The 24,825-nt window shown below is 34.8% G+C and overlaps 1 protein-coding gene across 1 annotated transcript in view; it reads right to left on the bottom strand.

Moving 5' to 3' along the window:
• Window positions 1–2,455: 2,455 nt before the first annotated feature.
• Window positions 2,456–24,825, bottom strand: part of LOC107190269 (protein-methionine sulfoxide oxidase Mical) — a 56,808-nt gene continuing 34,438 nt past the window's right edge. The window contains exons 8-28 of the mRNA XM_015579048.1: window positions 24,246–24,379; window positions 20,484–20,731; window positions 20,136–20,258; window positions 18,980–19,210; window positions 17,455–17,694; window positions 16,352–16,493; window positions 15,258–15,379; window positions 14,985–15,188; window positions 14,175–14,334; window positions 13,911–14,074; window positions 13,624–13,826; window positions 13,381–13,562; window positions 12,830–12,954; window positions 5,668–9,138; window positions 5,529–5,558; window positions 4,704–4,848; window positions 4,481–4,628; window positions 4,286–4,395; window positions 4,040–4,213; window positions 3,835–3,949; window positions 2,456–2,697 (exon numbers count right to left, since the gene is read on the bottom strand). Coding sequence (XP_015434534.1) covers window positions 2,601–2,697; window positions 3,835–3,949; window positions 4,040–4,213; window positions 4,286–4,395; window positions 4,481–4,628; window positions 4,704–4,848; window positions 5,529–5,558; window positions 5,668–9,138; window positions 12,830–12,954; window positions 13,381–13,562; window positions 13,624–13,826; window positions 13,911–14,074; window positions 14,175–14,334; window positions 14,985–15,188; window positions 15,258–15,379; window positions 16,352–16,493; window positions 17,455–17,694; window positions 18,980–19,210; window positions 20,136–20,258; window positions 20,484–20,731; window positions 24,246–24,379 — 6,568 coding nt within the window. The 3' untranslated portion in view covers window positions 2,456–2,600. The remainder of the gene's footprint in view (window positions 2,698–3,834; window positions 3,950–4,039; window positions 4,214–4,285; window positions 4,396–4,480; window positions 4,629–4,703; window positions 4,849–5,528; window positions 5,559–5,667; window positions 9,139–12,829; window positions 12,955–13,380; window positions 13,563–13,623; window positions 13,827–13,910; window positions 14,075–14,174; window positions 14,335–14,984; window positions 15,189–15,257; window positions 15,380–16,351; window positions 16,494–17,454; window positions 17,695–18,979; window positions 19,211–20,135; window positions 20,259–20,483; window positions 20,732–24,245; window positions 24,380–24,825) is intronic.

Here is a 24,825-nt window from a genome sequence, read left to right as displayed (position 1 = left end):
TTGTAAATAAATAAAAGTTAATTATAGATGATTCGCTACACGACATCGTTGATTCTCTGAGTCGTGACACGATTTCAAAATAACATCGAAGGTAACTGAACTTTACGTGAACTCTACAAGGCGTAGGCTACACCTGTTCATCGATTTATGTTTCTCTGTTTTACGTTGTATCAGTTTACGGCGTAAACTTTACACGGTCAAAAATAGTCTTTTTTCTACTTTATGTGTACGGTAGGTAAGAAATAATTGTATATTTATCTGGTAGACTCGATTTACTGAATTTATGCGAAACTCGTACCATTATATTTAAATTGAACGATCGAGGGGGTGTTCAACTTAAGGTAAATACATGCATGTGTATACAAGATCTTACGATACTTGAAATTTATGTGATTAAGACAAAAATGTTAGATTAAAATAATAAGGAAATTATTTTAATATATACCTTTCTTTATAGCTTAAAAAAAATTAATGGTGTAGACGCTACTGTTATAGAAAATTCTTTTTATGAAAGTATATTACACCTGGAAAACGCTTTTATATTTTATTATAAGAATTACATTACAATTACATATCTATGCATATATAATTTGGTAAAAAATGCAATTCCTGTTACAAACATAGAACAATACAATTAAATTAAGTACTCCAATAAACGTTATACAGATAGCAATACAATTATTCATTTCCTTTTTTTTTTAAGAGACTAGCTTTATTTGTAAAAAATTACACAGTTTCATGAGGATTTTCACAAAAAACTCAAAATGAACACATGAGTTCCCAATTTACATTCCTTTTCAATTACATGTGTTGCACAATTCCAGTTTCTAGGCACACGTGGTTCCTACAATGGTAATACAACTTTCCCAAACAAGGTCGAATATTGTATTTCAAAGTCTGATGAAAACAGATAATTAATTTACAGTTATGAGGCACATTGTATGATGAAGTATTTTTAGTCGTAAAAATGGTAACTAAGTAAGATAGAGTTTTTGCTCTATCATGAAGCATATATTATACAATAGAAATCCAAGTGAAGACTAGTATAGAACTTGAAAATATGGATATATTAAAAATAAAAGTAGTTTATTGGTCTTAAATGTCTAAACTTCTAAATTACTGGTCTATTAGTTAATTGCATGAGGTCTATGTAGTACTATAACATTTAATCCAGGTCTTTGTTATTTGTAATAACTTACATGTAAAGAGAAAACGTATTTTCCATATTTTCTTGCTACACTTTTTCATTTTATTCTGCCCTAAATGTTTATATTGTATAAATCTAATTAGCACATCTACAATGGCATTTCTAATACATGAAAATAGTTCTATATGTTATGTTTATATAAATTTTCATGATTATTTTGATGTTATATTTTCTACTTATAATTTTAAACTTTTTTTCATAAGGTTTACAGAGAACTTTCATGTTATATATGTTTACTTATACATTAAACGTTATAGTTTTCTTCTGTGTCATTTAACTGTTTAAATATCTAATTTCTACAACTAAAAAATTGGCAGTTGGCTTCGATGTATGTACCTAATGATGTAAAGTGTTGTGTGTATTTGTGGATGTGTATGCTGACCAGAGCAAGGAAATTAGAGGCTGACTTTAAAATCGTTTTCTGATTGTAAATATAAGTTCATTTCTCAATTGTGGTTACATTTCATACAAAACTTTACATGTTTGTGGCTTATTAATATTTCATAATTTTTCATACATTGTGTTTACCAGTCTCTTTGTAAACATAAAAATAGATTTATACAATCTTATTGAATTATAGAATATACATATCATTCATGTGTGTATATGCAAAAGATATTTACTATTATCACTTCTTCTTTAGTCATTTTGTTAATTTGCAAAATACAACGTTTCCTGTTCCTAATAATCGCGCTATGTATGAATAATGATTATATTTTGATTGATTCACGTGAAAAGGCAGAATGTTCTTTTCTGTGATAAATTATTTCACAGCTATGGTTGATAATATTTCGCGGTGACAATATATATATATATATATATATATATGTATTCACAATATATTTTTCAAATCCGTATGTCACATTTGTATTTCTATACAGACAGCACAATAAATGTGCAATGATGCTCGTTATGATTATATAAATATTATTGATCGTATTGTTACTCGTGATTAGTCTTACCTTACGATTTAAGCGATAAGAAACGAAATCTATTTATAATACAAGTCCACGTGCTTGGACAATTTGTAAATGCACGGTATGTATGTATGATACAAAAAATGTATACTGTAAATGAATGAATTTAAAGAAACATACAAGTGTACGATTCGAAATAAAAATCCGTTCTATATGATTTATAACGTCAATGATTCAAAAACAGAACATTTGGTCCGTGTTTATAAAAATCAGTATGCACGATTCATTCGTAATCGAATGAAAGACTTATAACTCAGTATATATTTCGGTATGCATAAAAATTACATGTAACTTAAGCTTCGATTCGTGTAAGTTACTACGCTCCATATTTACAGTATCATTAATTTAGTTATTTGCTAAAATTCATCAATGAAAATATAGAATGGAGTATATGTACAATAGTAATGTGATGCCTATTAAACTGAATACTTAGGACCACATTTTTTTATTGGCGTTAATCTGAGGCCTTTAGCCAACATTTGAGCTTCAAGGTCGCGATCTTCATCTTGATACCTAAAAGAAAAGTATGTTTGCATTAACTGCTAAATATTATAACAAGATGTAATGATAACATCTTTATTTCGTGCAGATGATTGGTCGTAGTTAATAATTGATGCAAAAGCAAAAAAAAACATTCAAATAATTTGTTACATAACAAAAATGTTCATTATTATTTATTACAAATTTTTCTTCTATATTTATTATCACAGGCAAGATTACGTGGACATGTAAAGTTATACAATATACTTCCATTCTTTTAAACATTTGTGTATATATTAGTAATTGCGTTTTTCAAAATATGTATGTCTAAAACACTCCTGGTTCTTACCAGCTTGTGTAACAGTGATATGTGTTTCGGAAATAATTACCATAAACACATGAAATAACATATTTTATTCCTTTTAAATTATCCATTAAAGGATAGTTAAAAATTTAACAATAGTTACATCATCATAATTGTTATGTTATGATGTTATATTTTTAATTTCTTTACACGACAAAAAATACTGTTAAGTACAACTAAAATATTTTCATTCTTACGGTGGCACTTGTAAGAGAAAACAATAACAAGAAATAGTATCTAAAGGAATTCCATGCACAATTGGATCATGATTAAGGTTTAAACTGTATAAAAGAAGTGTATAAAAAATCATGCTTATATGCCATGCATTATAAATTCACGAATAACAAGTGAATGGAAGGAACTGTAAGAGAACACTACTTTGTTCATTAGTGCCGACTCAATGAACCTTTGTTATTTAAGAAAGCAAACAGATATTGAATACGTATTGCACTATAATAAAATTCAACATTTATAATTGAATCTTGTAATACATGATTATATTCAAAATTAATTAAAAAGATGGAATTCATTATAAAAAATTACTTTTTTGCATTTATGAAATTGTAATTATGTACACCATAAAAAAAGGAAGTCATCAAGATTTGAAAAATGTTAAAGGCTCTTCGTAAAAGTTAACAAAGAATTCTATCAAGTTAGTAAAGAACACATACGCGAATAATATGACTAGTAATGTGAGCGCCGAAGATGTATCGTTCAAGTCATGAGAAAAATTAGGTACATGCGTGGAACAGACAGTTCTATGTGTAGGAAAATGAGTGAGTGTTTGGCATGTAGTTTTACACCACCTCTGTCGCTCTTCTTCTAAAAGGGCGATGAGGGAATCCCTCTTTGCGACTATTTCCAACATTTCTGTCAAAATTTCTCCTTCCTTTTTCACATCGTCACTGGTCTTCTTGTCATCTGCGGAATTTTCGTACATTTCAATGCATGTAGAAATGATTTAGGGGTAACGCATTCATCGCTATATTAACAGAATGTGAAAATATTTACCATCGTCAGCTAAGCGTTCTCTTAGTTCTTGCTGTAATCTTTCATGGCGGTCTTCAAGCTGAACCTCCTGAGCTCGTACTAAAAGCTCCTTCTCATATCTACGTAATTCCGTACGTTCTTTCATGAGATCGAACCACTCTCTAAGTAAATCCGCTTCTTCTCGATCGGAACATTCTAAGTAAAAGTAAATTCTTTTAAGTATGCACGTTAAGATTGATTAGTAAATCGTGCGATGTTTAATCCAACCTCCTTCTCCGCGGAGTGCTTTCTCGACGCTGACTCCTCGACTCTCGAGTTCTCTCTGTTTAACTTCTGTTTCTTCTAGTTTCCTTTGAATTTCTTGAGCCATACGCAACCTTTAAAGTTTTTACAATTTTAATAGTTGTATCGAAAAGTATTACTTCAGTTAATATTCGTGATAAAAGTTCTGTGTGATGATACCTCTTTAACTGTGCTTGTCTAGCTATTCGTTTTGTAGTCTTTGATTTTCGTGAAAAACTGTTACACGATCCTTCAGTTACTGTGGCTTTCAGCATGCACGATGTCGATACTGCTGTTGTTTTCGTATCATCTTCGGATAGGCTATCATCTGTCAAATGGAATTCAGTCGATTCTCTTTAAATGAAGTTTATAAATTATAATGGTAAAAATATATTACTCTTACCTGACACTTGTGTAGTAGGAATAGTATAATTAAGCGGAGGAGGTGGGATTGGTGGTGGATTTTCATTTCGGAAGTTTCTTGTTAGCATCCCCTCGCAAATACTTTTTGGTCTTGCATTAATCTTTGGTGGTGTGACTTTGTCAAGCTGAAAAAAAACAACCATACTGTAGTACTCATTTTTTATTATAACTTTTGGGTATATAAAAAGATTGAATTGCTGAAATTGTACACTGCTTTAACATTGAAAACATAAAGTGTAATAAAGAAAAACCCTGGTAAAACACTGCAAGCTCAGCTATATAAAGTTAATGCAATTATAAAATAAACACTCACACACACAGAATTAGAAAAATTATACAGTTTGAAATTTCTGAAACTTTTACCCGAAAGGATAACAGATTGGATTTATCTATTAAAAAAGAGCTTATTAAAAAGATGAATGTAATATTAATTGTCAAAGTAGACAACCCAGCAATTTGTAATGAAGTAATACTGTTATCGATTTACATTCAACACTTATGTTACAGATACATAAAACAGCATGTTAAAGAAACAAATGACCAAACAGCACTTTATATGTACAATCAACATGCTTGATTTTAGGGAAGATTATTATTACTACAAGCATTTAACTGTACATGGAAAATAAAATTGAACACAGCTTATATGGCAATCAGTATGTTACCCCTTGAAAGCGGACGATAAAGTGCAGCAAACGAAAAATAAAATCATAGTACCTGCACGATATACAATAGCGAATACAAATAGTGGCATAAGAAAGCTAATACTGGAAAAATTAGTATCAATGACTTATGAGTTGCTTACATCAGACCCTTCCGAATACGATTTACATAACTGAAACATTTTAGAACCTAATTAGTTGTGAGAAGATCAGGAACATATTTACTTTTTGTACAACAGAAGAGATGTAGAGTAATACGTGAAAAGACGACTGTATACGTACTTTGCCTTTTGATTTAGATGTCAGACGGAACATAGATAACTTGTCTTTCTGATGGGACGGCGAAGGAGAGGACTCCTTTTTGAAAAAGAAGTCTGACACTGCTTGAATAATACTCTTTCTTCTTTCCGGATCCTTTGTTTTTTGCTTCTTATCTCTTTTCACAACTGTAATAGAATTGTTGGATTTCGGCGAACCACTAGCATGTAATAGTTGGTCCATTGATTTTGCATTAGCAGCAGATAGACCTCCGAAGTTTATCGCTTCTGTCACAGCCTTCATATTATCTGTGCTCTTGCTTGTCTGCAATTTCAATCCAGTGTTGTTTGCCCCGGCACTGTAAACTCTGGCTCGAGGTTCGTGTTGCACTTCTTCACTTTTTTTCTCGTCCATCGAAAGCTTTTCCCTGGCATCTTGTCTTGCTTTTTCAGCTGTTCTTTTCGCTTCTTCGTGTTTCAATCTGGGTGGAGCTACTGGCGTTTTAAACAAATTTCCTGCTTCACCGCCTGTTCTAACTATTGTGGTATTTTCAGTAAACGGAACGTTACTTATATTCTTATCATTGTATGTATCTTTCTCATTCTCTGGTGTCCATGGGAATTGCCGAAAATCTCGAGTGGATTCTGCCTCTAATAATTTCTTGGTCTCAGCGAAAGTGGTTCGCAGAGGACTATATGTTGGTGTTGCTATTGAGGCTGGTACAAATTTATTATTTGGTAAACCACCAGGGATAGGTGGTTTTATAGGCGACAAAACAGGCGTAGAATTGAAAGAGGAAGCTCTGGCAGCTCTTCTCGCTTTCTTTTCCGCGGACTTCTGTTTGTGAGCTTCTACTTTGTCCATCAACAAATCCTGTATCACATTCTTCTGCTTAGACCTTTCTCTGGTAATTTCTTCCAATTTCCGAGAGGTAACTGGAGAATTAAAACTGTTATTTACTGCAGCTTCCTGACTCTTGATCTCCTCCGCTATCATTTCAGCTGTACGAGATTGTACAGAACTTTTTGAATTCTTCCTCTTTGATTTTCTAACGTCTATAGAGTCTTTGGCATTACTGAACTCCGCGATTCTAGATTGTAGACGCTTCACGTATTCCAAGTAATCCGGATTGTTAGAATCTGCCACAGTTTTCATGTGCTCTTCCTGATTTGGTTCTTGGGTCTGGGAACTTAGATTTGGAACTAGTGACACTTGTGGATTAACAGGACTAGCAAGAATTGTGATTACTTCACTGGTAGTGGTATCTTCAGCTGGTTCGACAATCAACAGACTATCTTCTTCCATTGACGGATACATTTCCCTGTTCACTGCTTCTACAACGGGTTGATCTTGCCGTGTACTATTCAATTTCGTTTCTATGTTTAACTTAATTTCACCGTCAGGTTTGTTCACTGTACTATTCAACTTATTCATTACATCATCCATGGTAACTGGGTTTATCTCTATAACATTCCTGTCATTGTAAGCCTCCTCTTCTGAACACGAGTCATTTTCTATTTCCAATTTCGCTATGGGAGCGTCTGTAGTTAATTTATTTTGTAAACTCGTATGCATTGGAGTGCTCTTAATGTTCACAAATTCGACATAACCCCTGTTCTTGAGTAGAACCATATTGGAAGCGTCTTGTAGACTGTCGTCTAATAAAGAATCATTATCCGTATCCATGAAGTCTATGTTTTCGCCATTGGCTAGAAGCTGGGAGGTATTGTTAACTGGTATGCTTAGCTTCTTGTCAGATTTGAAAGAGTCCAGATCTATGTCTGTCAGGTCTTCTTCTTTGGCTATTGTGATTGGAGTATAACTTAATTTTGTAGAGTTCGATAATGCAGTCTTCCTTCTTGTAGTTATAAACTCTGGGTTAATATTGAACTCTACATCTCGTAGATCATCTGAGACTAGAACATCCCCGTCGCGAGCCCATTCTGAAAATTCAGTTTCAGTGAGTGCTGCAGTAGTAACATCATTCTCCTCGGAATCATCACGTTTATTGGATATGCTCGAAGCCACTGATGTCGGACTACTACAATTGCTAATACTTCTCTTGCCATCATCTTGCAGTTCCAACTGTTCAATTTCATTTTTTACTATTTCCAGTTCAACTGACGTTTTATTTGCAGAAGAAATTTGATTTCGCATAGCGGGGTTTATATTTTCATCTAGTTCTTTGTCTCGTAAAAGGGAACACTCTATAGAATCAGGTTCGAATGACTGGCCGTCATCGAAATCCTTGCACTTATCAGCTTCTTCGTCTAATAATAAATACCCGTCTGTGCTGTGGATTTGCAACCGTGGTGGGGATAGATTGATATTAACTACTTGTTGGTTCTGTGCCCTTTCTTCTGCTTCACCATCACTAGAAGATAAGGAATCACTATCTATCTCCGAGTCTCCGGTGCTAGCAACTTCCTTCGCTTCTTCGTTCTTTTTACTCCAATCTACATGCGGTACAATGATTGTTGTCTCATGCAGTGGACTCCGTGGTCTGAAACCATTGTTTTCATTTGCATTAGCTGGAAAGTTACTTTCCGTATTTTGCGAGTTTCTTACGTTTTCCAGTATTTCGGTATTTTTTATATGGCTAGGTACTACTTGATCCTTCTTGAGTTCTTTGTCCGCTGCGTTTTTTGACTCGCTGCAAACAATATTCGGGGCAGTTTTTGACTTCAGAATACTAGATTCCTTTACCAAATCTGGCAACTGAGTTTTCGAGATTTCTGGTAAAATCGTAGCCTTACAAATAGGGCTGTCATTATTCAGTAAATTCTGAGGTGAACGATTGGCGGTGTATGGTCGTATCGGAGATGAAGAGAATATAGCAGTGGGTGATATTGGGGACAGTTGAGTATTGTTTGATCGCAGTTTGCTCGTTCCCTGTAAAAATGCTTGCATTGTAGGGCTTGGCTCTGGAGCTGGGTTTAGAAGCTTCTGATGTTGAGAAATAGCATCGCTCAGATTTCGTAATTGAGTATCCACGTTTGATGTTGATCCAGATTTCATAACAGATCCGCCTAAAGCTGAGCCACCAAGTAAATACTTCTTTTTAAGTTCTAAAGACAATTTGGACGCGATACCCTCTGTCGAATGAGTTCGGTTCAATAAGTAGTCGCCTTTACGTGGATTCATTAGAGGAACTCGGTTCCTGTTATTGGATTCTAATAAATTCGAGTTACCTTCCTTTTCTGTCTGAGAAGGATTTGCAGTATGATCTGTTTTCGTTAACTGTAATTTCGGATCCGAATTTGTAATTTGCTTTAGGTTTCCATTGATCGATGATATAACTTTACTCTTCACTTGAACTTTCTTTGGCTCCACGTAATTTCCTCTGGTCTTTCGGACGTATGAATCGTTGATTGTGATTTTTGGAATCTCATGTTGGTTTGGAATCGCACCATCATGTTCGAATTCAGAGTCCGTAGATATTTCCGTGGCCGAGTTTTCCTCACTCTCTTCTGATGTTCCATCGCTAGAGGCGACCTGTAGGCAAATACATCGTTTAATAAATGAAATTAGCATAAAAATATTGTATGTTATGACGAAACAGAAACTTATTTTTAGTGGATTAGTGAAAGATCAAATAAAATGCTAAAGAACATATTGCATACCATCCGTACAATGCTCTGCATATAAAACTTCTGACTCTCGACACTCTTTAGAACTGAACCAAACAGATGATATAAGTGAGTTGTAAGTGTAACGTAAATGTATTAAAAAAAATATATGAGACTCCTAATTTATTAATTACTTGTAATCATTCACTCTTTACTGTGATACGAATCATGATGCTAGCTGCTTGATTTTTTTTTAAGATGACACAGTGAGATTTTTAATAAAGTATTGGCTGGTGGTAATTTCAGAATTAATACAGTATTGGTCAGTTACATTACCAGTTTTAGCATGAACACTAAACAAAGCACAAACAATTAATCGGTTTGAGTCACTGTTAATACAAAATTAGTTTAATAGATCACTCCATTCATATATAAAAATGCTTTACCTTTTCTTCAATGGCCTTGGGTACTTTTAAAAATGATACATCACCATCAGCCAACCGTAAATAATATCTAAGTTTACTTTATTAACATATCTCACAGAATTTTTCTAAACGTAAATCATAAAACTGAAAAATACACTTTCTTATATGTATATATGTATATGTATATGTATATATGTGTTACGACACTACACATCTATCTTTTTTTGATCTATCATTCTTAGGAGGCACGGATTTTGTAGATTCATACTGGTCAGTTTTGATTGATGGTGAAGACTTTGTGGGATAAGACTGATTCTGTTCCATAGACGTATTTTGCAATGCACAAGAATTTTTGGGTATGTCATTACTGTTATCAAATTCTACCGACTGTTCTAAATTAGTTGTTTCTCCTTTTACTATATTTTTATGTTTCTCATTAAGGATATCCGGTTCAGCCAATCTTTCATTCGTTGTTATAGAACTTGGTTGCATAGTAATGGCAGCCTCTTCCAACGCAGATGAAAGATTAGATTTTCTTTTTGCAGACTTTTTCCTTACAGGAACTTCAGGAACAGATGATATGTTCGAAGTACTAGAATGTACCAATGAACTAATGTCCTGCTGTACATGCTTTCTTTCTGGTCTTTTCGGAACTTTGTTTAGAATATTTGCAGAAACCGTGTTACTATTTATATTGATTTTGTCCACTTTCTTTAAAGTGTCGATATTTTGTTCGACAACTTTAACTTTCGCTATCGATTCATATTTCGGCGAGAAGCTTGCTAATTGACAAGAAGACTGAAAGCTTTTATGTAATCCATCATTAATAATACCTCTTGTTATGTTTAGATTACCATCACTTGCATGCAGACTGTTGTTTTTGTTAATTTCCATTGCATTCACTTTGTTGAGTTGCGGATTCAGCATTGTTTGCTTTATATTAATTTTAATATCTTCATGGGATTTAATTATATTCTTCGTTTTATCTCTATTTGATATACTTCCTGAACTACCATTGTTACATTGTGATATTAATGCTGGATGTTTCATATTAGTTTCTATATTGTCATTAACTGTAACATCTGTTTTATTTGTAAGGAGCTTAGTTTCTAAGATGTTACTGTTCACTTGAGGTAAAAACGTTTCTTTACCATTTTCTTCAGACTGTTGTATCATGACTGCTTTATCTTTCTGTAATTTATTTTCTTTCGAGTCAGTAGCAATACATTCATCAGATTGGATTGTGCCTTTTATTTTCGCTTTACATAACTTAATTTCCAAAATATTATTGTCTTGTTCTGGACATAATATTGTAATGTTTGTCTTTCCTTCGCATAATTGATTGTTCAAAATATCAGTTTTTTCCTTTATATCTTTTTCCTCTACAGAGTGCATTTGAAGTGCAGAAACTTTATCTTTTGGTTCTTTAGATGATTTCTCTACCATATTTACATTTTCTATATGATTTAGTACATTTGTGTTCTCTACATGCAATATCGTGGGTGGGACACTGACATCTAATCTACATTTTATATTTTCGTTGTCAATTGAAAATATTTCTTCACTTTGTAATTCTATTTGGTCAAACTGCTGACGAATACCATCAATATCGTTATCACAAAAGCTTACACTTTTATTGCATTCATTCTCAGATTTTCTAATATCACTTAAAATTTCCAATTTCTTAGAACTCTCAAGTTGTGTTTTCTCATCGTCACAGAGACTTTCCAATTTTTCAGAAGATTCAAGTGCTGTCTTTTGAAAGTATTTCATTATGTCTTTAGCTTCAACTCTTGTAGACAGTTTAGGTTTAATGTCCAACTCAACAATTTCAACGTCGTATGAATTCTTATCCGGAGGATTTATATTTGTCTTCTTTGGCTTTTGTTTTTTCTCCTCGACAAAATATTTATTCATCTTTTTTTGAGCATTCTCTGTGGATAACGGTCGAAGTTCAGCCACGGGAATTTTGTTTTTCGCTTTCCTCTGTCGTAGATCTCGTTTCAATTTATCGAATGAGCTGTTCCCATCAGACTGTACTGGTTGCTTACGGACCTCTTTAGGAACCGTTAATTTAGCGGCTTCGAGGGATGCTTGCGCCGATGGTTTTTCATTGGTCGGAGATGGAGATGTTATGGTTACAATTGGAATTTGTTCAACGTCCATTATGGATAGCTTCAGTTTGTTCTCCGTTTTGGTCAACGGATTATTTTCCAATCCCTTCGTATCATCTGATTCGAATTCATCTGTAGCTTTATCCAGATCATCATATATATATGATTCTTCGTATAACGTTTCATTTGATTCGAAAGTTTCAGACGAGGTAGATGGTGATGATTCTCCGCTGCGTTTTGGGGAAGAAGTTACCAGGTCTGGAAGTTTGTCCGTGAAGTTTGCAGCTTCTTCGGTGTCAAGTTGCATTCTACTATCGAAACTAGCCTGACTAATTGGAATAGCATCTGGAAGCATAATTCCTGCAAACTCTGTTTGCAGATGAGAATTTAATGTACCACTTGCATCTGGAGTTGTAATATCTGGACCAAGGGTTACATTATCATTCAATTCATTATCGGTAGTAATTACATTTTGAGGTGATTCGTTATTAACAAAATTTATTTTACTTAATTCATCATTGGCAGAAATTATATTTTTATTTAATTCATCGCTATCACTATCATTGATCTCTGACGTAGAAAAAACAAGATAATCTGCACTTGGTAGATCATTTATAATTTTTTTTATTATATTTGAACTTGTAAGAACATTATCTTCTATTAAACTTGCATATTCTGAAAAACATTCTTCTGCTTTGTTGTACTCATTTAAGTTACCGTCCTCTATAGGTTGATTGGGAGAAATATCAAGTTTAACAATATTACTTATTGTTGTATCTGTTATTAAATCGAATGGGGGATGAGGTATAGGAATTACGCTTCCACATGCTTCACTTCTGCGTGTGTTCCCTATTTGTTGATCTGTATTATCTACGGGTGTATGAATCTTTAACGTTTCTGTGTTTGATAAATTTCGAACATCGTCAGCGCCAATAATGTTCTGATCAATTACGATTTCACTATTTTTCATGTTTTTCTCCTGGGACGATATTAAATTAGAAGCTTGCACGGAAACAGATTCGGGGGCTACGAGTGACTCTTGAATTACATTCTCTACAGAATCTTCAGAAATTTTCACCTCCGTTTCCGAACCAGTGTCCGTGTCAGAACTGCGTGTTGGATGTTTCAACCAAACTTCTTGCTTTCTGAGTTCCCGAGCGCGTATGTCATCTTCATCTTCCGTTGCAGTAGTACTCTCATCATCTGAATAATAATAAAAACAAAAAAGATAATTTATTTTTTTTTTTTAAACTGATAAACGAGTGGGACGCACTTCTGTGTCAGGTAACTTTGGTGTTTCGTAATTGTAATTACATATGATATATTATATCTTAATTGTATCACAAATAACGGAAATAATGCGATCGTATCTTTATCCTGTTCAATTTAACGTCCGAGTATTCAAGTGATAATTTATAAATGTCGAAGCCTTCTACTATTGACGTTAGGGACTGATTGTGAGTTGAGTTTAGTTCGCAGCGCCACCGTTTTTATTCATAGGTGGCGTAACGCTTGGTATTTTAGAACAGATGATACAAACGCTTACGGCTCACAAAATGACAGGTCTATACTATAGTACATTTGTTTTTCTTTTTAAATTTATGATAAGCAAAATTATTATAATATTACCATCATTAGTATACTCATTACTGGAATCCTCATACTCGTTGCTGCCGGTGTCAGATTGCCCCATTGCAGCATGTGGATGAGAATACCGTAACGTCCAATTTTTAGCAAGTTCAAGGGTTCCTTCGGTCGTTAAAGGCTGATCTATTGCTTCTTCGTATACTTCGTTGTCGTCGTCCGAATCACTATTGAAATATTATAAAAAAAAGTAATAATAATACTCTTAGCGAGCTAGACGTGACTTACCTCATATCCGAGATGTCGTCACTGGAACCCATTTCCGCAGTGGAAGCACCAAAATTTCTATCTGTCCATTCATCCTCGTCCATTTGACTTTGTGGTTCTTCAGCATCCGATATGCCTGCCAAATTTTCAAATTCTATTCTTTCGGGCGTTTGCCCACGATCGAGCAAGTCAAGTCCAACAACGCCTTCCAATGGTATCTTTACCTGAAGAGCAATGTAATTGATGTAAATCTAATTTATATTATTGACTTCGAAAAAAAATGTGTAAAACAGAAATTTGTGTGATACCATTTCAGGTGTTTTTACATTTAGAGCTGCAGTAGGTATATTCTCTTTATTTAGCGTAGTAAGCCTTTTCTTCTCTGCGCGGGCTTTTATCGTACCAGCAAAGCCTAAATGTTGCGTGCAATAGAATCGTCCGCCATTCTTTTCTCTATCAAATGTATGGTTTCCTAAAATGGGAAAAGGAATAAATAAAAATGAATTAATGAAAAGAAGTGTCGATTATTTAGATCTTATATACTATTTGCATTACGAAAAGGAATATCAAACCTATTCTTAATGAGGTAGAACAATATTCGCAACGGAAACAGCCCCTATGGAAGAATTTTCCTTCGGCACTAAGTCTCTCCATCAAGTAAACTCTCTTATTGCAGAAATGACACATCTCCGAACCTCCTTGAGCCGGTAACGTTATTGTAGGTTTAACGTTCTGTAAGATAAATTTGAAATGCCGAAGTAGTAATTATTAATTACAAATCTTCAATACAGAAGAATTTTAGTCAGCACATTTTATTATGTTCCTTAAATATGCAATTATACAGCATTCTTAGTAACGGTGTTAATCGTTGTATTGTCATGTATAATTAAAGATTTATTATTTCGTATTATTATAAAAGAATTATTATTTCGTATTATGAATGTTATAGGATTAACACGAATAATAGAAGGAACCTTAACAGTTGAATAATATGTTTAGTTGGGGACAATTTATGTGATACTACGTGTTATATTCGTTACATGTTAACCCTTGTGTAGTAAACCGGGTGCCTGGGTATCCAGGTATCCATTTCTAAATTTCCTTTCACAATTTTTTATGTTTATCTAATCTGTCAGAATAGGGGTATTCCGATTGCTCAATAACCGTGACTATTTTGGTTGCCCACACAAAGGATTAATACAACGTGTATACTTTTGTAACTTGTATAACCTAAATAAATCAGATTTCCAGGTGGACGGGTACATAAACACGATTTTCACCAACTAAATACTGCACGATATAACAACGAACGTGGACAACGACTTCGTAACATCTTGCTGACTACATCCTCGAGTACTGAGATTCTGTAATATCGTATTTACCGATTTCTGCACCTTGGGCTCCGCGTCCTGATTTTTATTCGAAAATTGCTCGGCCATAGCCGAGACTTTATTGTACCCGAGCACATTACCCTCTTTGATCTTCTTGTCTATATTCTTCAGGGTACTGTCAATATCAGCGTACTTACTATCTGACTCCTTCTGATCCCGTCCCTTCTTCTCCATCTTGATTTGTCGAGCTAAAAACTGAATCAAGCATATACACATCTGAAAAAGCGTTGACTACCGACGATTGTTAATGTTTTATGTGCCAACCTGTTCTCGACTCCATTTTGGCACCCGTTCTAATTTGTCGTGTCGGGCTGAACGACCCATCTTACTCTCCTCAATTTTCTTTTCGATTTCCTTCACATTCCAGTCGGTCTTCTCAATTTTGCCTTTATTATAATATGGTATTATTAATGTGCAATGTGTACAAGATCATGATTTAATTGAATACGGTTGTAATCATTTTGGCAACTCTATAAATATTGATATCAATAAAATATAGTGAAGAATAATACCGTACATTTGAAAACAGTTAATATATTGTACCATGAGAAACCTTTTTCCAGTTATAGTTTTCAGATATTATATATTTTTTTACACTGGAAAGTTGACTGTAACATTGTGATTATTTGTTTCTTAAAAGGATTAATTAGGCGGAGTGAGGAGACAAGAGGCACTCTGGCATGGTAGTGACTGGCGTGAATAGGATAGCTTTTCAATAATCTTGAACCTAACACGAGATTTGATTGCGATTATATTCGCACACCTTTCTTGGAATGCAATACACCTTCAAAGAAATACATCAACACTTTCCTTACTGGAAGACTATTTAACGAGTTTTCTGTGGAGATATTTTAACAGCCCAAGACTTTGGAATGTTTTGATCCTAGAAGCAAATGAAAAGCATAGTGTAACGGATCGAACTTAGTAATATTATGTAATATTATGTTCCTACAAATTTTGATTTGATAGATATGGCATAAATTAAATATCGATTCAATAAACCAACAGTGTGTAAAACGTTAAGATTTAACAAGAACGATATAGAAAGAACATCTGCAGCATGGATCTATCAAATACAGACTCTCATTACACGTAGAAGGCGATGGAATTTCTTTTAGGATTACCTACAACTTTTCTTAGAAAAAAAATAGAAACATTGATCTTCACTTAAGGAACTGAGGGTACAGTCTTGAAGGATGTCTGGGGCATGTTTGAGAGATGTCCTGAAATTTATAAGCGATAAACAAAATTTTTTAATATTGCAGCGGTACGTTATCGATCGATATTAATTTTTATTAAAGTCAATATCTATGGAGAAGCGGTTACGAATTTAATCAGAAATAAATAATAATACAAACCAATGGCGCGTAGAAGATCCCTGGGTTTCTTCTCGGACGGTGTCGCTCCCTTTAATTTGTCTTCGATATTTTTTATTCGTCCCGAAAATTCTTCATCTATGCTATTTCTACGATGACCAGCATGTATCTTCGGTTCTCTGTCCTAAAAGAGATTCACGTAATGAAATAAAACTGGACGCACGATGCGAACAAGATGATGGACAACCACAACTTTGTCAAACTTGTAAAAAGAAGCAAAAATGCGGCACAATTTGCAATCGCAATACGTATACATTAGGAAACTAGGAATCTCATTAATACGCGTTTCTAGGAATAAAATATTAACATTTCACGTTTATTTTTGCCCTAATATGTAATGTTAGTGTGCCAGCTTGTAAAAAAATATATAAACGCAATCTCTTTACATCACAAGTATTGTCTTTTTGTCAAACTAGTTAGTAGCATTCTTTGGAGTCTTCAGTTTGCATATTAATAATATACAGGGTGTTTCAGCTAACTTGAACACCTCGAATAATGATTTAACGGTAGCCTTTATGAAAATTTTGAGGTGTGGAACTTAAATGTCATCAAGGGGCACGTCTTATAAGGTGCGTGCGTTGTTTGTGGGTGGAGGCATTTCAGAGATTTCCAGGTCACCTTGATTTTTTTAAACGGAATCCCCTATTTTTAGGTAGTATCACCCTCTACCCAGTTGTACCACCAGTTACATAACACCCTGTATATATGTATATATTACATATTGTATTAATATGTATATTACATGCATAAAATTCATGTAGTCTCTTATTCCTTCCATATTGTTAGAACAATATGTGAATACACTCGGTATTTAATTTGCAACGAAAATTATTCGAATGCATTATAATAAGATGAATTAGTATGTAAACGAACAATCCATGCTCGAGTCATTCACATAAAAAATTCCTTCAGTATTATAACAAAACACATTTGTCATTATATCACGGTCAATCTCGTTGGACCAGTAATAACAAACAACGATCGTTTAATTACACAAAAACTCGTTTAGTCAAAAGGAAAGAGAAAAAAAAAAAGAAAAACGAATTGGCACACTCCGAAATCATCGTTCAGTCTCCAGAGCTTACTGGGTATAAGATTTTCTGTTCAAGGTATTTCACTCGATCCTTGAAATCCGGTGCGGTCTGACGGTACAAGAATATCGAATAATCCTCGAACGGCTCGTCTTTCTCGCGTTTCGCGTTCGCCTGCAGCATCTGCATACTTTTGTAGAATTGCTGCGTCGCCATCTTTCGCAAATATTGCCGCCTTCGCATGCGTTCCACGCGATTCTTTTCGATATCGGCCAGTCTCTTCTGCCTTTCCTCCTTCGCGCGCGAAAAACCGTGCAAACACACACACATATCTTGACATTAATTTCATCCCCTCGAATACAATCGTTGCGTCTCTTCGTTCGACTTTCAAGACAAACGGTCTGAATGTCCTTAATCTGCACGATAACGCAGACATATATCTCGTGTTACGGTGCCATTTGGGTCATTTATCAAGTCTATACAATCACACACATGACAAAAAGGGGTAAAATAGACGATCGAGGTTTCTCTATCTCGAGTCTGGCTACGCTACAATCTCGTTACTTTCTGCGGATTCTAATCTACTTGTTCCAACCACCAAGGGAAAAAGTCTACCGTGAATCTATATATGGTATTGATGCGTTCTGTTTTTGTTTAGTAAATGGGGACAAATACAAAAGCTTGCGTCGCAAGTATAGTACAACAAAAACATATGTATATGTATATATATATATATAGAGAGAGAAGGAAGTATAGAAAAAGTTTACAACATAACCGATACGTATTCGTAACGTTCCCACTGATACTTTCGTCGACTATGCGAAGCGATTAGAATGCAATGACTTCCTTCAGCGCCATGGTAATGGTCACTCCAATTATTATGATTAACGTTACGATTATCCCAGAATACATAACTGGTTTAATCTTCTGCCAGCGTGACTATATAGGATATAAGCATTGTAAGTTTCGTGTAAATGTATGTACGAGAGACGTTAGTGGTCGGTTCTTCAACCCCTTATGGAAAATATTCTTGTGCACGCAAAATATGTAGGTACTTGTCACTTTGGAAATTCAATATAATCGAAATAAACAGGAAAAAAAAAAGAATAATTCGTTTTCGTTTAATAGTCAGCTCCAACGTTATACTGTTTTAAAAATATTTTCTTATTCGTAAACAAAAGGTAATGGAAATTAATTCATTAAAATAAATTTAGTTGTCAAATAATAGTTGCGCAAGAATTTCTCGATTTCTGTCAATTGACACTCCACGAGCAACGAATGTGCATAAAGGGTTGAATGTACGAGTCAACCGTTTGCATTGGACTTTAATCGTTTCTATCGACAAAGGTTCGAACAAAATCTCGAGTTAAGATGCGCAAAGGGTTGATCTCAAATATATAAATAGAGAAAGAAAAATTAGACTTTAACCTCGGACGGTCTGCTAACTAAAAGCTTTCGAAGAAACGTACGATTAAAAAATTGATCGATAAAAGACGATCGATAGAGATCGTTGTTACAATAGTCGGACACGTTGAATGGTTTTCTTGGATCGCAGAGAGAAACAAAGATTGGAACTTACGACTGTCGCGCCCATTTTCTCCGTGCTGCGTCTCTTTCGAGAACGTCGACTGATGGTATCCCCTTTTTTATCAGCGGGATTCAAATTCTCGTTATGCCTCGATCGCGAGTGTCTCGTTCTCGTCGCGCTCTCCTGCCGACTCACGATTCGGTCGAGTAAATGAACTTTTTGGTCGACCGTCAGCTGGCTCAATTGTTTGCTGTGCGACGGCCTCTCTTCGTTTTCCGGCTCCTTCATGAAACACGATCAGTATCACGTTAGTATAGTAATTAGACCTGTGACTTCATAAACAGATTTTATTTACGAAAGTTGCACGGTAGCAAGGGGGTCATGTATTCCAGGTGATCAAAGTTGCACCACTCTATATAATCGTGTGTGATATAGAAGAAAAACATTTCGTATAAACTACAGAAAGAACCCGCTGCCCCATTTTGGATTTAATTAATAGAGATTCGGTTAATTCACTTTACTATTTTCCATACGAAAGCATTCGTGGCATTCTACATCGGTACGATTAGTGGATTCAAACATTTCCCTCAATGATCCAAATCTATTTCGTGTCCAGCCTTTCGTGGACCTTTCATCCTCTGCAGTAATGTTATTTGATGATATCCTATTGTTATTACAATCGAGTGAACTGTTGGCTTCTTGGTGGAACGGTCGAGGAATTGAATTAATGGATATTTTTGATCGTCGATTGTGAACGTTGTATGATGGAGTACGATTGTTCATGCAGGATGAAGGGTCAGGCATTCTTGGACGAGGATTGCTGAGTGATCGGCGGTCTGGCGGCGGAAAATGGTGCTCGGTCCGTGATTTTTGACGCGATGATAAATACTATAAAATAGGAAGTTTGTGTTAAAAATCTTTGGATCGCCTTTTTCATTGGATCTACCAATAAGTCATTTTTTTTTTGTTAAATAAACTATGGTTATCTGGGAATTTGCCACTAGAGAATTGCTAGATAAATCCTAACTTTTGGATAACAGTTTAGTTTAAATTATAAACATCTTCCCGCCCTTTTCATTTTTTAGAGTGATGGATGACATTACTGAATGAGGACGAACATTAATCCTAAAAAGTAAAAGTGAACACTTAATAAAAAATAGTGTATTTATTATTAGTGCACCTAATATTAAGGTACCAATCTACTTACGAATTTTGGATGTTTAACGTAAGGAATTTCGCCGCGGAAGACCTCGTATATCTGCGTCAAATAGGAAAACATCGCGAGCTTGTCAGGAACGTCACATCGAGCCATTTCTTCTCCGGTCATTATCTGAAAAATTTCGAATGTACATTACAATATTTTATTGTTCAAAATAGAATTTATATTATGCTTTTCGAAACAATTCTTCCGACTCTGTTATTCCATTTATATTTCCTTTTTCTATTTTTCGAATCTAGAAATCCAGGATAAAGCCTGGACAATAATCGTGTAGAGAAAGCCAGACAATAATCGAGAGGAGTCTGTAACTTTTACTTGAATAGTCGATCGACTCACCGGCGGTATACCCAGTTCTTTCTCCAACACGTCGAAGGCCAGTTGATTGTTCTTTTCCACGTCGTTCGCTTCCAAGCTGTGGAAGTCTATCAGATCTGGACGGTATCTGTGAATGATCGCACAAATAGCCAGACCGCTTTTGAACGAGGCGCCCATGTCTTCGATCTGGACGGTGTCGTACAGGGCGACCTGCTTTTGCAGCCAGCGAAGCAACATGTCTGGATGGATCTGTGAATCTCCATGGAGATCTGTACAATACACTCGAAATTAATTTAAATAAATCAAATTGACAGTTAATTTGCTATATCGAGCGAACACTTTTTTTTTGGTCTCTTTCTTTAATTCAATAAGTACTTTAAAACGCTGAATTCTTCGACGTTTTCTTTTTTAAATTATACGGGTATAGCGACATAAGAGAACAGTGCAGTGCAGACACGATGATCGATTTGATTGCTTTAAATACAATACAATATTTGGACCAAGTTAAATATCATTTCGAAACCGTAGAACTGCGTTTATAGATACTTCATTACACGGTACATGAATTATTTTCGTGCAAGGCAAACAGGAGCATTTGAATGGCGTCCGAAAGGGACATTTCCGCAGAGCTGACATAATTATACATTGTCCAGAGTACCAAATAGAATAAAGAGATGAAAAGAACGACAATGAAGTAAATGTAGAAAGCATAACATAGTAAGAAATATATATAGGCGAACAAATGAATGGTAATATGGACTCTAACTATATTGCCACTAAACATATTGCCACCTGAGGCACTTTCCTTTCACACGTACTTAGCATGGAGGGGGCTCTTAACTCATTGCCATTTTACTCCCCTACAGCGAACCATGGCAATATAGTTAGAGTCCACTGTACTTGCAATTTTTTCAATACTATCGCTATTATAACAAAAGCCGCTGACCCACAGTAAGATGAATGCACAAACAATAATTAGACTACGGATATTCATGCAAATTGCCATTTTCTCCGGATAGTTCGGGAAACGCAGAATCACTAAAAAAAATATGTTTCTTCGATCAATGAGTTTAGTGAGTTAAAAATCAAATAGAAATAGAATTGTATGATTTTCATTAAAGTTTTGTAAATATAAGCATCCGCAGTCTACTTCACATAGTGTTTTACTCTTACATGAAATTGCTGCATAAATTCTGTATTTTAGTTTTACATCAAATATAACGATAGTGTTTCATTCATCTTAACGAACCGTCCTCATCAAACCTACTCAGACAATATAAAAGTAATCTGTTAAATATATCAACGAATTCACAGCATATTTTTAAAAATTGAATTTCTGATCAACGCGTTGATTGCCATTTCGGTGACATTAAACTGTTCGGAAAAAGCAACGAATTTTTAACAGTACCATTTACAATCTTGCAAATATAACTGTACAAGTCGACGTATAAATATTTATTTCGTAAAAGAGCAAGAACGTACACAGATCTATTTTATTACGATACTGTTCTGACTAAAAATTTTTAGCAGTCAACATGTTAATGTATGTTCACTAAGGGTCAAAATTTTCGCAGCGAAACAATGCATTTTACGTAGAAGAGAGGTCATTCTGGCGCGCAGTGGGTAAAATTTAAAGGCTCATCCGCCAGTGAATGTGTTATCGTTAGATTGTTGCATTATTAATGTCATTTTTCAACGTGATTCATTTCCCTCGCTCGAGAATCGTTAAATATGGGACCAAGAAACTTTGTGACTCGTTGGTAAGAATTTATCGGCTCGAATGGATTTTTCCTGGATGAAAAATATTTCCGTTCGTGACAAGTTATATAAATTATGACTCATAATCGTTCAAGCTATTATAGTTTAAAATCGACATTTATTATGCAACAATGTAACACATAAGTCTCGATAAAATTAAACGCTTTGCGCCTGGTAGCGGTACTCCCCAAGCGTTGAAATCACCGAAGCTTCGCGGACGCTCACGCGATACTCGTGATGTTATTAAAACGGGTCACATTATCGGTTTGAATTTATTCTTTATACAATTGCACGTTCAACAACGTGTTACAAAATTAACATTTAGGCAATTAATGGCCGTGGTGTTACCTTCCTTTTTCTCTCGTGGGATGCACAACTGTATAATCGATACAGGAGGATATACAATTCACATCACGTTTTGGTTTTCATTTTGCTTTTGTAATTTTCCTTTTATTGGGCGAAATATTATTGGATTTACAAGAGTGCAAGTCGAATACACAATTTCAGGGGGGGGTTACGAAAATGCTGTCGAAAGCGTCTTCACTGATAAACGGCGTAAATTCAGCGTAAATAAAACTAACAAACAGCAGAAGCGACACATGTCGTGGGTATACGTTATCCGGTGCATATATGATATTTGTAACTGAATAAATGATATAGATGGAAAACAATGATGAATTAAGATTAATAAAGCCTTTTATTAGATAATTATATATTTAACTTAACAAATTGTGAGACAGTCTATTTTTTTTACGAGACGATCTATAAAATTAGAAATTGGCACAAACATCTGCAGTCTAGTTAATCGTTTGTTTATCACAAGATTGCGGATATTATTATATATGAAAACTGTACTAAAATTCAATACAGCTTCACTTCAGTTCGAATTTGATAAAATCCTTAATGAAACGAATAACTTCTCGTTTTATTCCTTTTTTTGTGAAACTTGCCCAGAAGAATTTGATTTTACATAATGATCCGCAGTCTTTTCGTAACAGAAGATCGAAGGTGTTTCGTGTGAATGTGTTCTAGATACTACAAATATTTATTTCTACAGAACTAGCTACGATCTGGATGAAACTCGCTGTAAAATGTAGTAAACAACAGGCATAAATATGACAGTATTGGGTTGCTGCGTATGAAACTGCAACTTTATTGGCAGGGATATTTATGAAGAATTATCGAAACTTGTACTGAAAGGTGACACGAGGCGATTCGTTTCAGTAGACTTCAGTCCAGAAATGAAAAATGTATTGAAAACGAAGAAACCAACGATAATGAAGCGTGTGATTCTTTCGCGAAAACGATGCAAATATCACGATTCTATCTTCTTTAATCTGGAATTCAATTCAATTTCTAAAAGGAGTAACTCACTTTCCTAAAAATCAGTGCTTCAGAAATAATGCAGCAATAAAAAGCACGTTACGGGAATGTATTTAATATAATAGGAAAAGAAACAAGAAAAAAAACAGTCTTTAATAACTAAACTAATCTAAATATGACGAAAACTACAACCCAGGCTCAATTAAATCGATTTTCAAAATTGGGCCTATATACCTATGTAAATGTGTGAACCGTTGGTATGCATCAAGTCAACAAAATATCAATGGTTTGTTTGTCAAAAATCAGACATGTTAAAAATTAGTGAACTAGCCCGAGTCTTCCCTACAGAAGTTCAGTAGTTAATCGTGCCGATGAAAACTGATAAGAAAAGAATGGTGAACATTCCTTTCGTTCGCAACTATCTCGATTAAAACGACACTTTCATGTGCACCAGCCCAATACGCACGAAACATTAATGGCTAACTGTCGGATTATTTCTACGAAATAATATTGTCTAAACGCTAAAACTCAACAAAAAAAAAAAATTCGACGAACAAATATATCATGCTCTGTATGTATATTAAATTTTCGAAGATGCATCGTCGGAAAGTGATCGGCGCCCTCTGAGCGGCGCCAAGCTTTTTGGGTTTAGCAAGGACACGTATATTAATCGTTGAATAAAAAGTGATTCGCCAAACTTACCGCGACGACGCCGTTTCTTAGGGATATCAACGTCGGATATCACAGGGGGCTGCTTGATGCTGTCGGGATCATCTGTATCGAGGAGACTTCGCACTTGCATTGGAGTTACAGAGGATACATTCAGATTTGGGTATCTTAAAGAGAATTGAGTTACTGTAGACGGCGAGAGTAGAAAATTGTCCTGAGCTAATGAGAAACGTGCAATCACTGGATCGGTGCATAAAGTATATCAGTTTTAGTGGGCTCTAATAAAAATGTTACCAACGTAATTATATTTGGTAATCTTCCTTCAATTAATGAAATGTATTTTAAGTTCAGTGGAATGTCAAGTGTCATTAAAAAATCCAACATATGATATGCACCGAGGTGATACGTTGAAATTTAACCCTATAACGACATAGTGCTATCCTTATGGAATACTGTATACAGAATGTACAATATTTTTGAGGTATACAAAGAGAACAGTGAAATGTTTTCAGGGGCGTCGACGACCCCAAAATGTCGTTCTAGTGTTAACATGGAATAAAAATGAAGCACTGTTTTAGAAACCAACGGAGCGTCTTATTACTCACTGGTTTCA

Source organism: Dufourea novaeangliae, unplaced genomic scaffold, assembly GCF_001272555.1.
Source record: "Dufourea novaeangliae isolate 0120121106 unplaced genomic scaffold, ASM127255v1 scaffold168, whole genome shotgun sequence".
NCBI lineage: Eukaryota > Metazoa > Arthropoda > Insecta > Hymenoptera > Halictidae > Dufourea > Dufourea novaeangliae.
The sequence above is the reverse complement of the archived record's forward strand: the minus strand, read 5'-3'. Positions and strand labels throughout refer to the sequence as shown.